This window comes from Vidua chalybeata, chromosome 26 (genome assembly GCF_026979565.1).
Source record: "Vidua chalybeata isolate OUT-0048 chromosome 26, bVidCha1 merged haplotype, whole genome shotgun sequence".
NCBI classification, from domain to species: Eukaryota; Metazoa; Chordata; class Aves; order Passeriformes; family Viduidae; genus Vidua; species Vidua chalybeata.
The window spans coordinates 981,094-998,334 of NC_071555.1; the positions used below are offsets into that span (position 1 = coordinate 981,094).

At 52.0% G+C, this 17,241-nt stretch overlaps 1 protein-coding gene across 6 annotated transcripts in view; it reads left to right on the plus strand.

The window, feature by feature from the left end:
• Positions 1-17,241, plus strand: part of FBXL20 (F-box and leucine rich repeat protein 20) — a 38,429-nt gene that overhangs the window by 5,894 nt on the left and 15,294 nt on the right. For all 6 annotated transcript variants that reach the window (XR_008434913.1, XM_053964978.1, XM_053964981.1 and 3 more), the window contains exons 2-3: positions 8,740-8,801; positions 16,234-16,288. Coding sequence is in view for 5 of the 6 variants with exons in the window: in XM_053964978.1 (XP_053820953.1) it covers positions 8,740-8,801; positions 16,234-16,288 (117 nt within the window). In the remaining variant the exon portion in view is untranslated. The remainder of the gene's footprint in view (positions 1-8,739; positions 8,802-16,233; positions 16,289-17,241) is intronic.

The following is a 17,241-nucleotide window of genomic DNA, read 5'->3' on the forward strand; positions in this document are numbered from 1 at the left end:
AGGGATCCTCGGGGTGCTTTCACTGGAAGCTGTTGCTTGGGGCAGCTCCTACAAGGGACATTTTGGGGTGCCCGGGTGGCCTTGGGGACAGCGGCAGTGCCCGTCCGGCGTCGCCGCCTGCGCGGCAGGAAAGGGACTCGGAGCTGGCACCCACGGGCACATCCCAATTCCTTCGGACACCGTCATTAATTGCGGCCTGGGACACGGCACTAATTACTGTTTTCGCTGCCTGCCTGGCTCGGAGCTTCCTTTGAGTCACACCGTTGGGAAAGTCAGCCCTGGGAGGGTTTTCTCCTCCCTGATCCAGGCTGAAACCTGCATCGGCGGGGCCCTGGGGAGGAGCCAGCCCCCCCTTAGTGGGGTTTGGGCATCCCTGCCTGATCCCACACTTCTCCTTTGGGACAAACTACCCCCCCCCCGTGCCCTTCACACCTCAGCTCAGGTGGATTTTTTTTATTTAAGTCGCCATCGTTTGACTTTATTTCCCAATATTTATGCCAATGATCCCAGCATCTTCTTACATAATAGCTGGATACAAACCCTGCAGTGAAAAAACACCTTATTACCAATAATAATAATAGTAATAAGGATAATATTACCAGTAATAATAACAGAATTGCAGGTGCTGGGGAGGGGCAGAACTATAATTTATCAAAGCAGCTTATTTGTATTATGATGAGCCTCAGAGAGCTGGGTAAGCCTTGGGTTTAGGCTGAAAATACTGAATCACGTCTCAGTTTTTGGGTCTGATTTTTTTTTTTAATCCATTCTAAGTGTATTTGTAGTACATTGTTGCCCTGCTAAAATGAGCTTCTAAAAAGATAAAAATAAATAGTGGTAGTGGGTGTCCTGGGAAAGTCAGGAAGTCTTTGTCTTATTGATACTCTTCCTTTTTGTGTCTGGATGTTGTTCTCATGGGCAGGGCTCTATATTTCAAACCTTGGCGGGTGTGTGTGAGAAGACAGCACCGTTTCCCATCGGGAATCTCTGCTGGGTCACCCCAGGTGTCACCTGTGGGGAGCTGAGGTCCCTGCTGGGCTTGGAGCAGCCCTGGCAGCAGGAATGGGGCTGGAGCAGCCCTGGCAGCAGGAATGGGGCTGGAGCAGCCCTGGCAGCAGGAATGGGGCTTGGAGCAGCTCTGGCAGCAGGAATGGGGCTGGAGCAGCCCTGGCAGCAGGAATGGGGCTGGAGCAGCCCTGGCAGCAGGAATGGGGCTTGGAGCAGCCCTGGCAGCAGGAATGGGGCTGGAGCAGCCCTGGCAGCAGGAATGGGGCTGGAGCAGCCCTGGCAGCAGGAATGGGGCTGGTGCTGCCCTGGCAGCAGGAATGGGGCTGGTGCTGCCCTGGCTGTGGCTGACACTGGGTGAGGCGTTTCCTCATTCAGCTCCAGGTCCAACTCATGGGGAATGAGAGCTGCTGAAGTGCTGGCTGCTGCCTCCCTGAGCTGGCCCCAGGCTGCTCCGGGTCCTGCCGGAGGAGCCGCTCGGATGCCGCCCGTGCCCGTCGGGTAACTCGGGGCTGGAACTGGGATTTCAGCTGGGCACAGGGAGGGTTTAGGGCTGGTTTGGGATGCTTGGTTTGGGGAGAACAGTCTGGCAGCCAGGACTGGGGGAGGAGAACAAAACAGGTGAACAAAAAGAGGCTGAATGTGCCCGTTTGGTGTCTGGCAGCAGATTCTGGAGGGGTTCCCTTTCAGTGGGATACAGACACGTGGCAGCTGAAATGGGAGTTGTGTTTCACACCCCCACTGTGCTGCTGCTGTGGCTTGAGTAGAGGGAAGAGGGATTTGGGGAGATTTGGAAGCAAAAATTGGTTGTACAAAAGGGGTTTGGCCCAGGGGGACTGGGGAGGGTCTACCAGGAAAATGGCTTTTGGCCTCAGCCTGTGTGACCTGAGAGACAGCGCTGCTGTCCCAAATTTTTATTGGTTTTTTTTGCCCCAAATAGGATTCATTTCCTCCTTCTGCCTCTGGCAGGAGTTGTGTGAATGAGTTGGATGGCAATGTTGGCCCTAGCAAAGTGCTTTTACAGAATCCCAGCATATTTTGGGTTGGGGTTTTGGTATCTCACCTGTGCCTGTGGAGTTCCGTCCATCACTGAGGGATTTCCCTCCAGGGCACTTCCTGCTCAGAGGGATGTGCAGCAGGAAGAGCTTCATCCTGGGCTCCATTGCTGTGGGGTTTGGCTGAGGTCTGGATCATTGCTGGTTCAAAAAAGGCTCTTTATTTAATGTGTCCCAAATTCAGGGCTCAGGTAGCTCCTCCATCCCAGCAGGAATTTAAACTTTCCCAACCACGCGGCGATGTGACAGTGCCCATCCAGCCCCCTGCCTCTCCAGCTATTTTTAGGAATATTAAGCCTGTAATAAGCCTTTTTGGCCGGGGTCTATTTCTGTTTGTCCTGCTTAGTCAGGATTTTGCCTGAGCAGAGCTCTGGTTGGGAGCCAGAGGGGCGAGCGTGGCCGGGGCAGGAGGGCAGCACCCACGTTCTGTCCCTCCTGACCCTGACAGAGCATCCCAGCGGCCACACCAGAGCCTGGGACAGCCTGGCCTCATCCAGCAGCCAGCCATTTCCTTGGAGACTTAATGCAGATTAAACTGGATGGGGTTTTAAATAAAATTCCCTGTGTAACTACAGGCTGGAGGGAAAATTCCCTCGGTCGGAGCTGCTTGTGGATGTAAACAGCTTCATTCTTTGGATGGCGTCCTCTGAGGAGCCCTTGGATTTCTCTGTCACTTCACTGTGACTTATCTCTGCAGTGTAATATTTTCTTTGCCTCCAGGAAGGCTCAGCCTGCTCCAGCTGCTGCTCCCTGAAATCTTGTCCTGAGAAGGGAACTGATGTCTCTCATGTCATTTGAGCCTTGTCACAGCAGTGGAATTTTTTCCCCAAATGAGCAGAACTCGAGGCAAGGTGTCAGTACATATTGACCATGTTTGTAAGAAGTTATTTCAGAGCTTCACTGAGCTTTTCCAAAGGAAATGCTGAGTGAATTCCACATTTTTCTTGTTGTTTTGTGGTTCGTGCTCAGCTGTTTTCACTAGATTGGAGCTGTGGGTGAGGTTTGCTGTGACTCTTGTCTTGTGTCAGTGACTGTACTGGGATTGTTCATCTCCATGTGGACCATGACAGATAAAATTGGTACAAATTCTACCAGAAATCCTGGAATTTGGGCTGGGAGCCAGCAGCCTTACAGCTGGAGAAACCTCCCAGTGCATCTCAGAGTCAGGGTTTAAACTCTGAACAAATTCACAGAGAGCTTTCAGAACAGAAAAGGCTTTTGGAGCTCGTAAGGTTCATCTCCAAAGTGTCTTGATACAGACTGGGTGGGCTGTAAACTCCAAAATATTCAAGCTATGGATGTAATCCTTCATTTCTGCCACCTGTGGTTGATTCCCCAACTTTCCCAACCTAAAACTCATTTCCAGAGCGCATTATTTGTTCTCTAATAATTCACAATTGCAGCCTGTTTTCTGGCTTGGTTTGAATTGCTTCATTTCCTGTGGTTATGTGCAGTTGTGGAGGGTCTGGTCACCATTTCCTCATGGATCAGGGCTCACAGAACCCTGGAATATCCTGAGTTAGAGGGGGCCCACGAGGGCAATGAGCTCCAGGCCTCACAGCAGCTGCACTTTCATCCTCAGCACACCATTACCCACAACTTTGTCATCTCACACCGTTTCTGTCCCACAAACAAACAAGCTGGAGCGGTTTAAAATCAAAACATTTACTAATATTTCATAGATTATACATTTAAATTCTGCGTTGTTTCTTTGGCATGAGCTTTGCTTAACACAGAGACATGCAGCACTTTATTGTTTTGTTTCTGGGAATGTTTCTGCCTTTTATTTCCTGCCCACCTCTCTGGGTGTCTCTTGGTTGGTTTTTGTGCAGAAATGGGCATCACCTTCTCCCTCCCCCCTTGGTGTCCTTCCCCTCTCTGTGGTGCCCTTGGTGTTGTGTTGGTGCTTCCCAGGCAGCCTCAGGCTCTCCAGAGGTGCCAGATCCAGGTTCTTTTTCCCTGGAGTGAACATCAGGGTGGATAATTCTGTCACCAGGTGCCTCCTCTAACCTTGCAGCCACTAATTCCCTAAAGCTCTGAATTATCTTCATCCCTTTTTCTCCACTGAGCTTTGAATTTTCTGCTTTAAAGTGTTTGGGTTCAGAGTGGGCATCGGGCTGGCACCGTGTTGAAAATCCCATCAGGAATTCCAGGGGCAGGACGAGGGGAATGGCTTCAAACTGATAAAGCAGGGCTGGATTTGAGTTAGGGAAAAATCCCTCCCCTTGAGGATGCTGAGGCCCTGGAATGGCCCTGGAGGTGCCCGAGGCCAGGCTGGACAGGGCTTGGAGCACCCTGGGATGGTGGGAGCTGTCCCTGCCCATGGCAGGGGTGGCACTGGGTGGCCTTTAGGGTCCCTTCCCACCCAAACCATCTGTGATTCCATGAGCCAGGAGAGAGCCAAGTGCTTCCATGGATCTTGGAGCCTGCTGTGTGGCACAGCCACCCCAAGTGAGAGGCAGCAGTGATGACACCAAGCTGTGTTTGTGTTCAGCCCCCCTGGCCCAGCTGCTGTTCACATCCTCCTGCACTGTGGATGCAGGTGAACGTGGTGGGAGGAAATGCTGATGTGTGACTCCAGCTCAGAAGGCTGAATGATTTCTTTATTAGAACTATACTAAAATACATGAATATGCTATTTAAAGGAGATATTAAAACTACATCCTTACTTTTTCTTACTACTATATCTAACTCTTAACAACTCCTGACCCTGGGGAGTGCAGCCACAGGTGGGTTGGATTGGCACCAGCCCCAAGCAATCCTCACCAGAATCCAACCAGGCAATCACCCCAGGTAAACAATTCTCCAAGCACATTCCACATGAGAAAAACAAGGAGTAGAAATAGAAATTGTTTTCTCTTTTTTCTCTCTGTGCACCTCTATGAAAATCCTTGAGAGAGAGAAGAATGTGCCTGGCACACCTGGGCACGTTCCCTGGGCAGGGACACTCAGACACTGCCACCTGTCCCAGTTCAGGGTGACAAAGCCCTGATGTGACCGAGGCCTGAGCAGCAGCTCTGTCTCCTGCCCTGGGAGTGGGGAAATGTGGGAATCAGCCCTGCACAGAGCTCTGGACTGCTGTGGATGGAGCCAGTTTGCCACATCTTGGGTATTCTCGAGGGCAGAGGAAGAGTTTTTAAAGGAAATGGACAATTGCACGTCGTGCTGAGTGTGAAGCTGTGAGAGCTCTGCCTTTTGGTCACTTTGGTCCATCTGTTTTCATAAACTTCCTTAATTCCCTAGAGTTTCATGTCCTTGCTTGCTGTACTATTGTAACTTTTTCTACTTTCAGACTTGGCAGCTGCAGCTAGCTCTAGGTTCTCTGCTCTTTCTAAGGCCTGCTTTTACAGCTTTCTGGAAGTCTTCTTACCTTTACTATTTCCCACAACTTTTGCCCATCTCTTTTCATAAACTTCCTTAATTCCATAGAATTTCAGTCTGATTTGGGTTGGGCCTTAAATCCCATCCAGGGCCACCCCTGCCATGGCAGGGACACCTTCCACTGTCCCAAGTGGTTCCAAACCACATCCAGCCTGGCCTTGGGCACTGCCAGGGATCCAGGGACAGCCACAGCTGCTCTGGGAATTCCATCTCAGCCGCTCCCCACCCTCACAGGGAGGAATTTCTTCCCAAAATCCCATGTGGCTTCACACAGCAGCACAGTTGCTCCTTGGTGGAGGATTCTGTGTTTGGTACAGAATTGAAAATTTACATACAAGAAAAAAGTGGGGTTTTTGTGTTTTATCCAGAATAATTTTTTCTTTTGGACAGCACCTGGTATTAAAGAGGATAAAAGAAATGTTAGGAGAAGCAAACTTGGGGCATTTTGTTTTTATCCCTTGAAGCATTTTGAAAGCCTGGAAGTCTAGAATAGCCTCTGACATTTTTTCAGAGCTTTATTTTTGTATGGACTTGCCAGAAGGTCCCCATGTCCGTGGTATATTTAGCTGTACGTGCTGCCATGACTTAGCAAAATCCCAATTCCAGCCTGTTTTCACCCAGCCTCTGCCATCTGAGCCTCAGGCTTTGAAGGAAGGCTGGAGAAAATAGGTCTGGAGATGCCTCCTGGCTCTTGCCAGCATTGCAGGGAGGGGGAATTCCAGAGCTGAGGTTCTCCCCTGGAGCCCATCTCGCCTGGGCCCCATCACGGTTTAAGTCCAAGGACTATTTTTAGTAAGACAAAAAACAAACATTCCTTTAGATTAGTGCTGGTCAAAGGGAAACTCCTGCAGAAGCCAGTCTGGGGATGGGATTTGTGCTGGGACTGAGGTGAGATTTTCCTGCTGAGGGATTTGATGGGCAGAGTTCCCTGTGATCAGGCAGAGGAGGTTCCTGGCTGCTTCTGGAGTCTCTGGTTTAACCCTTCTTGCCCTTGTTCTGGTCTGCTCTGGTTCCTTTTTGGAAGGGACCTCCTTTTTCCTTGTTCTGTTACTCTGATTGCTCCTCTAATTTCTCTGATCCGTTTTTTTTTTGGGAGGAGAGTCCTGATTCAAGGTGTGGGCAGTGGTGGGAAAGGGTTTGGATCTGTAACTGGGGGGAAAGGAATCACATCTCTTTTTCCCATGAATAATTCCTCTGCATTCCTCCTCCATTAGAGCTCCCTCCATGATTTCCTTGCTCTCCTAATCAATCAACTAATCAATTTAATTAGCTGGTCCTGTCCCAGGTCTGCAGGTGCTGCTCTCCCAGCCTTGGGAATGTCTGTCCCCACCCACTGTGGCTCCAGAGTCACCTGGAGATGGGAGGGAAGAGCCCTTGGAGCTGTGGGAGCTGGGAATGGCAGAAGCTCAGTTTAATTAGCAGCAAATTGGGCTGAGAGCTGCCAGTCTGGTTTCTGCTCAGGACCTGTGATATTCCTGGTGGGAAGTGATAAAAGGGTCTGTGGGGGGAGCAGCACTTCTGCTGGCTGGAATTTTGGGATGCAAGTTTGAGAGTTCCCACTTCAGCACCGTGCTCTGGAATCTTGGGATAATTCAAAAGGAGACTGGGATTTGGGAGCACAGCGTGTGACTCTGAAATCCTGGGGTTTGCTCTTCTCTGGGGGTGATGGTGTTCCTCAATTCCCAGTTTTCCATCACCAAATGGAGCATTTAAAGGGCCATTTAGTGGCAGCACATTGAATGTTCACACTGGATTTCATGTTAAGCTGTGGTGGGATTGGATCCGTGCTCAGGTACAGGGTATTTGGGAGGTTCTGGGATTGGATCCATGCTCAGGTACAGGATATTTGGGAGGTTCTGGGATTGGATCCATGCTCAAGTACAGGATATTTGGGATGTGATGGGATTGGATCCATGCTCAAGTACAGGATATTTGGGATGTGGTGGGATTGGATCCGTGCTCAGGTACAGGATATTTGGGAGGTTCTGGGATTGGATCCGTGCTCAGGTACAGGATATTTGGGAGGTTCTGGGATTGGATTCGTGCTCAGGTACAGGATATTTGGGATGTGATGGGATTGGATTCATGCTCAGGTACAGGATATTTGGGATGTGGTGGGATTGGATCTATGCTCAAGTACAGGATATTTGGGATGTGATGGGATTGGATTCATGCTCAGGTACAGGATATTTGGGATGTGGTGGGATTGGATCCATGCTCAGGTACAGGATATTTGGGATGTGATGGGATTGGATCCATGCTCAGGTACAGGATATTTGGGATGTGGTGGGATTGGATCCATGCTCAGGTACAGGATATTTGGGATGTGATGGGATTGGATCCATGCTCAGGTACAGGATATTTGGGATGTGGTGGGATTGGATCCATGCTCAGGTACAGGATATTTGGGATGTGGTGGATCCTTGCTCAGCTTGGATATTTGGGAGGTGCTGGATTTTCCCCATGGCAAGACAATACTAAATCTTAGAAGTGTTTTTATTCAGATTCTTCTCTGTTTTCCTTGGGACTCCTTGGAAAGAGAAGTTCCTCTTGGAAACTTCTTGGTGCATCTGGTGTTGTCCATGGATTTGGAGGGATACAAGAGCCAGCTCTGGCCTCATTGCCTTGGCAGAACACAGAGCTTTCCCAGCATTGTCCCTCCTCCTGGTGCAGCACCAAAGAGCTCAACTCCCTTTAAACCATTCTTGATGGTTTAAAAATCAGTCCTGTTTGTCCCAGAGCTCCTGAGGGCTGGGAGAGTGTTCTGGGCTCTGCAGGACTTGGTCATTGCTCTGTTCACCAGCACCTTTTCCATCACAGAAACCAACCCTGCTGCACCTGCACCTTCCAGCTCTGTTTGGTGGATATTTGGGCTGCTGGACCCCTCTTTCTCTCCCCTCCAGCCCCTTGGCCAGATGTTTGGTCTGTAAAACCTCCCAGTTTTGATGTGTCTATGCCTTGGTGCACCCCCCAAAGTGCTGAGGAAGCCTCTCCAGTCAGTGCCAGCTCACAAGCACATCATAATTATCATTTACTTCACTGGAACAGCTGCAAATCTCAGTTTATATTTCATCTCTCAACCCTTGCACCGTGTTCTAAGCTCTTTTGATGTAATGCTCCATCCAGCTGTGGTCCAGTGCAGGAGCTGGAAAGCTGCAGCACAAAGTTTATCTGTTAGGAATTTCCTGGTCCAGATATCTGGAAACAGCCTCGTTAACCAACCACTTCTTCCCTGGGGTGAAGCAGGGTTTGTCCCCTTGACGTGTGCCTAAATGGTGCCATTGTTTTGTGTTTGCAGATGTTCTCAAACAACGACGAAGCTGCGATCAACAAAAAACTGCCCAAAGAGCTGCTGCTTCGGTGAGTCCTCCCTGGACACCTGGGTTGTTATTTGCATCCAGGATTTTGCTGCTGTGCTCCCAAATCATGAGCTTGGATCGGGTCACTCATAAAGCCAGACCCAAACAGAGGCAGGTCAAAGGTCTGTGTCAGCAGCTTGTGCGAAATTGGGATTAAGTTTTGGGGTTTTAAATGCTGGGTTGATTTGCTGGTTGTCTGTTTGGTGAATGGAGGAGTGAGGATGGGCTGATGTGGAGAGCAGGATTCTGCTTCTCTGAGGGGTTGAGTTTAAAGCAAAAGTGAATCCCTCTGCTCCAGTTACACTTGAGTGGACTTTGTCCTGTCCCCTGTCAATAGGAGCCAGATGTTCAGCTCCTGGCAGGATGATCCCGTTGGCAAACACCAAACAGATCAGACTCTGTGGATTGTTAGGGTTTGAAAAGTCCTTTAAGGTCTCTGTGGGTAATTCTGCCCTGTGGGAAGCAGGAGGGGAGTGGAGTGTGGGGGTGATTGTCCCTCATTTTAGGCTCTGGAAGGAGAGGTGAGTTTGTCAGTGCTTTGAGCTCAGGTGTTGGGCTGGAAATGGGGAAAGCAGAGCAAGGGGGAAGCTTGAATTATTAACAGCAGCAGCGTTCTTACACTGCAAGAAACTGGTTCTGTCAACACTCTGTGACAGTGAAGGCTGGGGAGGAGTGTGTGAGCCAGGGAAGTGCTGCTGGCTCACTTCTGGAATGAAAGGAGCAGGGAAAAGGGGTGACTGTTTCATTTCAGTGCACTGCCTCCCCTGGAAGGGCATTTCCCACCTGATTCAGCTGCTGCTTCCCACCTGATCCCATTTCTTTTATTCCAGGATTCCTCACCCCAGAGCACAGTGCTTGGCTGTTAGAGCCCTCCCTGCTGCCAGAGTGGATATTTGGGATTGGGACATGGGAGATGATTGCCCAAGGGTGTGGAGATCCCTGTGTGAAACCAGGGCACCTGTGGAGGAGCAGGATGGAGTCACAACCTCCACAGCAGGAGTTTGCACAGGGCTTTGCAGGTGGCAGCTGCTGTGCTTGTCCTGAACCATGGCTGGGGTGTGGAGCAGCAAAAGAGTGGCAAAAAAATTGTCTTTCTGGATTTTCTGAGATGATTTTCTGATGGGAGCAGATACAACAAACCTGGGGTTTGTCCCTGTGCTGAGGCAACAAGGCAGGGGTAGGCTGGGGACAGGTTGTGAAGAGCCCTGATGGGTGAGGCAGGGAGTCTGTGTGGCACTGGGAGTTTGGGGAATAGGGTAGGGAGAAAAAGGTTGGCTGATGGAATGTAAATGGGATTTTGCATGGATTTCAGGGGAAGGGGAAGTGTGAGGGCATGGGGCTCCCAGGAGCAGAACCTCCCTTGGAGCTGGGCTGAGGTTTCTGATCCATGGAAGTGGAATGATCCTGGGTGGAGCCAGGAGCTGAGGTTTGGCTCATGGCTGTGTGTGTGAAGGTACAGCCACCTCCAGAGGTGTCCCCTCCTGGCTCTCAGCTGGCAGGGGACACAGCTGGAGCAGCTGCAGCAGTGCCAGGACATGGCTTGGTCACCACCTGCTGCAGCTGGGGCTGCCCCAGCCCTGGCAGTGCCCAAGGACAGGGCTTGGAGCAGCCTGGGACAGTGGGAGGTGTCCTACCCATGGCAGGGGTGGCACTGGATGAGCTTTATGGTCCCTCCCAACCCAAACCATTCCCTGATTCCATGGATGCTGCTGGACAATTGGAGAAGGATTTGTGGTAGGAAGGAGGGAAGGTCCTGCGTGGAGCAGGGAATTGCATCAGGACAAGCCCCAGCGTGGCTTTGCTCCCACCCTCCTGCCCTGTGCAAATGTCTGTCCCTGTTGTGTCCTGCTGTCCCTGCTCATCCCAACCTGCTGTAGAGCAGGGAATTGTTCAGGATCGGGTGGAACCGAGGGGGGATCTGGAGTTGATAAATGTTTAAAGCTCATAAGTAATGGTTTGGAGAGCTGGAATTCACTGTTAGCATACTGTGAAAATTAATTACTGTGCATTGACAGTGCAGCCTTTGAAAGAGAAGCTTGGATGGGTTTTCTGTGGGAATCTCCTGTAAATGGGTGTCACTGTGCACAGGACAAAGGCTGGTGTGTTTGGGCACTGCTCTGTGAAGTCCTGTCCCTGCTCTGGGCACTCTCAGACAGCTTTGGGCTCCCCTGTGTGCAGAGTGAAAGCTGCACTTAGGCAAAATAAAGAGGAGCAGGAGGATGTGAAAGAGGAGAACAGCAGCCTTTGTTATCCCTGAAAACACAGGGATGGACCAGGAGGGGTGGTGCTCCCGAGGGCTGTCCTGGGACCTGGCCCTGTCGTGTGTCTGGGTGCAGCAGGGACATCGTGTCCTGCGTGTCCAGAGAGCAGGACAGGGGTGGGGAGGTCACAGCATCCCGGCATGGTTTGGGTTGGGAGGGACCTTAGGGGTTGTCTGGTTCCACCTGCCATGGGTAGGGACACCTCCCACTGTCCCAGGCTGCTCCAAGCCCTGTCCTTGGGCACTGCCAGGGCTGGGGCAGCCCCAGCTGCAGCAGGTGGTGACCAAGCCATGTCCTGGCACTGCTGCAGCTGCTCCAGCTGTGTCCCCTGCCAGCTGAGAGCCAGGAGGGGACACCTCTGGAGGTGGCTGTACCTTCACACACACAGCCATGAGCCAAAGCAGCAAAAAGCAGAATTCCCTGCACTGCCCCCTCCTTCCTTGGCTGCCCCAGCTCCTCCCTGGGCAGTGTCTGCCTCGGTGACTCCCAGTGGTGAATCCACGCTCCAGCTGTGGCTGTATCCCCACAGGGACATCCTGTCCCTGTTTCCCTGCATTCCCACTGCTGTTGGAAAGGTGCTTTCCTTCCCTGAGCCTGCCTGGGAGCCAAGCCCCAGCCCCAAGCCCGGATTTCCCTGGCAGGGGTGGTCTCTGGTGCCCTCCCAGTGTGACGTGGGGCTGCTGCACAGCTCCTGCTTGGCCCGAGCAGGATCAGCCTGCAGGAATTCAGCTGCTCCTGCTGGGTCACGGGCAGGTCAGGCAGCTTGCAGCTCTCTCCTGGCCTAAGCAGCTTTGACTCGGTGCTCTGCCCATGCAGCCCTGCCCAGCACATGCCCAGGCCTGGCTCTGCCATCCCCACATGCTGATTTATCCCTGGGGAGCTGGACTTGTGCCCGTGGGGAGAGCTGAGTTGGCAGCAGAGCCGTGGTGTCTGTCCCCCTGCCCAGCCCGGGGGAGCGGGGTTGAACTGGGGCTGAACTGGGGCTGAACTGGGGTTGAACTGGGGCTGAACTGGGGCTGAACTGGGGCTGAACTGGGGTTGAACTGGGGCTGAACTGGGGCTGAACTGGGGCTGAACTGGGGCTGAACTGGGGTTGAACTGGGGCTGAACTGGGGCTGAACTGGGGTTGAACTGGGGCTGAACTGGGGCTGAACTGGGGCTGAACTGGGGCTGAACTGGGGTTGAACTGGGGCTGAACTGGGGTTGAACTGGGGCTGAACTGGGGCTGAACTGGGGTTGAACTGGGGCTGAACTGGGGCTGAACTGGGGCTGAACTGGGGCTGAACTGGGGTTGAACTGGGGCTGAACTGGGGCTGAACTGGGATGGTGGGGGGGGGTCGCTGGCACAAATTGGTGTGGGTAATTTTAGAAGGCTGAAGGTCTAAGCTGGCTCACCTCAGAGCCTGCAGCATGCAGAGATTTCATGAGAGTCTTGACCCTAATCTAATTAGAGCAGCAGTGGGAAAGTGAGGAGTCCTAGAAACCCCTGAGTGGATTAAGAGGTTGAAACCTGAAAATTGCTCAAAGTGAGTGTTTTACCCAAATTGTGCAGAGCTGAGCTGTTCAGACAAAATCAAACACATAGGGAGTCCCTTTGCAGTGAGACAATTTAATCTGCTGCAATTCCAGATTTAATTCCTGTTTGGGAAGCTCAGTCTGCCTTCATCTGTGATCAGTGTTTGAAGATAATTTTGTGGATTATTTTCTCCGCTGTGAACTCTGAAGAATAAAAAGACCAATGTAAAAGGGCTCACCAGGCAGCTGTGAGCAGGACAGGAATCCTGTTTGGGTGAAAAAATAAATGTCCCAGCACGGTGCCTTTGGGCCTGTTAATGCAGAATTGGGAAAAATCATTTGAGTAGTGCTGATCAGCCTTCTGCTGCAGCTCAGGCACTGTTCATTTGTAGGGTTTGGGGTATTTTAGTGTTGTCCAGCAGTTCCTTGGATCAAGAAAATCCCATCCTCAGGGCTGCAGGGGAATTCTCAGCTCAGGTCATGGTGCCTGCAGGACTTTACCTGGGCTCCTGCTGCTCTTCCTGGTCCATGGGGAGCAGCTGGATCCTGAAATGATGAAAATCCACAACCAGGGAGTGCCTGCTGTGAAAAAGTCCTTCTTGCAGCCTGATTCTGCTGAATCATCGACTCAGGGTCTTGGAGAAGTGCAGGAGGAGCTGAGGGAACACTGGGAAAGTCTCTGGAGCTCCTCAGAGCTGAGATCTCTGTGCTGGGGAAGGCAGAGAGGTGAGGGTTTGGCCAGGGTGAATCCCTGCTGATGTGTGGGCAGGCTGGCAAGGGAGGAGCAGGAAGTGGAGGAGAATTTATCCCAGATCTCCCAGCCCTGATAGAGGGATGAGGTGATCATTAACAGTCTGGGATTCCCACGGAGTAAGGAATTTTAATGGAAATAGAGACAACTTCCATAGTGAGTGACCCATAGAATTTGAAGTTTTATTTTCTCCTACGACAGGAATTTGAAAGTAAGAATTTTCCCCAACTTCTCTCATTTCCCAGCCTTTCCTGGTACTGTTGTGCATGGACATGGTGCTGAATAAACCCTTGGACACCAGTAAATGACTTTGGGCTCAGGGGGAGCCTTGTCTGTAGGCAGGGAGGATGGAACTGCTCTGAAATCCAGAATCTGGGATTCCTGACAGTGTTAAAGTGCACGTGGGCTCCTCTGCAGAGCTTTTCCCCAGCACATCACTGTCAAGATTCGTCTCATGGAGAGATCAGAAGTGCCTTGAACCCCTTGGATCTTAACCCCTTAGCTCCTTGGATCCATGGGTATCCCTGGGAAGTGCATGAGCACAGGAGGGAACGTGGCTGTTCATCTGATTTAGCTGGCTGCTGCTGTGTGATACCTTTAGCATCGATGGTCTGATAAATAATCTGCATTTACCCTCCATCAGGAACATCCTTTCCCCCCAGTACTGGTGGTTCTGAAGGGCTTTTTCCATCCCTGCTTCTCAGGAGCCTTGTGGCTGACAACATTTGCCTTCTCTTTCGGGTGGCCTTCAAGTTGAAAATATTAAATTAAAATAATAAAGCATGTTGTGGTTGAACTCTTGTATTAACTTTGCAAAAACTCCAGTTTTATAATTGTTCCCAAAGGGAACAAGACCTTGATGTCCTCCCACCCTGCACTTGACCTCGTCTGGTTTGGGACACGATTGTTTGAATAACCACAAACCATGAAATGACATTGAAATCCCATTGAATTTTATCCATTATTGATGTCTTGGTGCAGACTGGGAGCTTCCCATGGGCTTGGTGCTTCCTGCATCCACAGCTGGGGGGGTGTGATGTGATCCCAGGGGAAATGCTGGCAGTCTCAGCTGTGTAGTTCCTTTATCCCAATAATAATCCCAGTCCTGGGCGTTGGCCGGGTCCCCGGGCTGTGCCCTTGGCCCATGGTGCCACTCAGGAGTGACCACGGTGTCATTGGCCCTCCTGGCCGAGCACATCTGGCTCTGCCAATTGTGGAAGTGCAAAATCCTGGAATGGTTTGAGCTGGAAGGGACCTTAAAGCCCATTCACTCCCAGCCCCACCATGGGACACCTCCCGCTGCCCCAGGCTGCTCCAAGCCCTGTCCAGCCTGGCCTGGGACACTTCCAGGCATCCAGGGGCAGCCACAGCTTCTCTGGGAAACCCATTCCAGCCCCTCCCCACCCTCACAGGGAGGAATTTCTTCCCAGTATCCCATCCAGCCTTGCCCTCTGGCAGTTTAAGCCCATTCCCCCTGTCCTGGCACTGCAGGCCCTTGGAAACGTCCCCTCTCCATCTTCCCTGTACCCCTTCAGGTGCTGGCAGGGCCACAGTTAGGTCACCCTGCACTTCTCCAGGATGAGCAATCCCAGCTGGCCCAGCCTTCCCTCCCAGCAGAGCTGGGATCCTCCCTGGGATCACTGCTGGGAAACCAGGAATGATCCGGGCACCGAAACCGGGCTGTGGCACTGCCCTGCTCCAGAGAGAGCAGTGAGGGGTGGCACTGCCCTGATCCCAGAGTGAGCAGTGAGGGATGGCACTGCCCTGATCCCAGAGTGAGCAGTGAGGGATGGCACTGCCCTGATCCCAGAGAGAGCAGTGAGGGATGGCACTGCCCTGATCCCAGAGTGAGCAGTGAGGGATGGCACTGCCCTGATCCCAGAGAGACCAGTGAGGGATGGCACTGCCCTGCTCCAGAGAGAGCAGTGAGGGATGGCACTGCCCTGATCCCAGAGAGAGCAGTGAGGGATGGCACTGCCCTGATCCCAGAGTGAGCAGTGAGGGATGGCACTGCCCTGATCCCAGAGAGACCAGTGAGGGATGGCACTGCCCTGCTCCCAGAGAGAGCAGTGAGGGATGGCACTGCCCTGATCCCAGAGTGAGCAGTGAGGGATGGCACTGCCCTGCTCCAGAGAGAGCAGTGAGGGGTGGCACTGCCCTGCTCCAGAGAGAGCAGTGAGGGGTGGCACTGCCCTGCTCCAGAGAGAGCAGTGAGGGGTGGCACTGCCCTGATCCCAGAGTGAGCAGTGAGGGATGGCACTGCCCACACTGAGGGATGGCACTGCCCTGATCCCAGAGTGAGCAGTGAGGGGTGGCACTGCCCACACTGAGGGATGGCACTGCCCTGATCCCAGAGTGAGCAATGAGGGATGGCACTGCCCTGATCCCAGAGTGAGCAATGAGGGATGGCACTGCCCTGATCCCAGAGCGAGTAATGAGGGATGGCACAGTCCCATTCCCAAAGCTGGTAGTGAGGGATGGCACTGCCCACTTTTGGGAGCTGGTAGTGAGGGATGGCACTGCCCACTTTTGGGAGCAGTTGCTGAAGGTGCTGGAGTCACTCCTGTGTGGAGTCAGAGCCAGCCCAGCATCCCTGGTGGTGCTCCACGTCCTGGCTCAGTGTGGTGCTCCTGCAAGGGTCACTTGGGGTGAGCAGTCACTGATTTGGGGTCAGGACCCACTCCCAGGTGTGAGGTTTCTGTTGCCCAGTGCCTCCATGGCCGTGTTTTCTTTCCATTTGGGAACTGCTGCCTCTGCACTTCCTTTCACAGTTCAGCTTTCAGCCAAATCACAAAGAAGTTTTGCTGTCCCAGTCATTTTTTTTTTCCTCCCCCGGCTTTGTTTTCCACATCCCCTTTTGTTTTAAATGCCAATAACCTATAAGGTATCTCTTATTTCTGTTCCAGAATTTTCTCTTTCCTGGATGTGGTCACTCTGTGTCGTTGTGCTCAAGTTTCCAGGGTAAGAACCTTCCTCTTTCCTGGTGGATTTTAGCAGGGGGTTGCATTTGGGTGACAATCCTCCCTCTCCAGGGGGGTTGGGCCAGGGAGCTTTGTGCCACTCAGCTGGGATTATTTAGTGTCCCCTGGCAGTCCTGGAAAATTCCCATAGCACCAGTGAAGGGGAATTCCAAGCTGGAATAGCATTTTCCAGTGTCCCAGGTACAAAGGGGAAGGGGCTGATGTTTTGCCCAGAACTTTCCCCTCATTCTGGGTTTTACAGGGAGCTCACCCTGCTGAACCCCCAACGTGGGATGAGCCCAGAATGGCATCCTGTGGGTTTTGGTGGAAACACAGGAATTTTAGTTCACAGAGATGCTGCACAGCCAATGAAAGTTCATTCTCTCCTTGGATGTAGTTGGAGTAAGCATGGAAATAAAGTGAGGGGTTGTTCTTATCCTTCGTGGGCTTCAGCAAATGAAACCCAACTTGGATTATTTGTCTGGGAGAATTCCTCCAGCTGGACTGGAAGGTTCAGTTATCTGGAGCTGCCAGATTCTTCAGGTGCTTTTTCCTGCCAGTGTCTGGTAACTCCCAGGGGAAGCAGCACAAGCAAGGGTGGGGTGATGATCCAGGGAAGGTGTTGGAGTGCTGTGTTCACCATCCTGGCTGGGTGACACCTGCACAAACCCATCAGTCTGGCTCCAAACCTCAATCACCACTCATTTAATTACTCTAAGCACATTGGAATTAAAAAAAAAAAAAAAGAAAATATGATTAAATGTTGTTAATTACATTAAAAAATTACCCTGTGTGGTGTCTGGGCATTACAGTTGCCACCTGACTAACACAGGGAAAGAGCTCCCAGCTGAAATCCAGCAGAGCAGTCTGGCCAGAATGGGCTGTCAGGGATTCTTTGCCAATGTCAGGGTGTTCTCCTGGCCTGTCCCAGCTCCTGTTTGCACAGGGAGCACG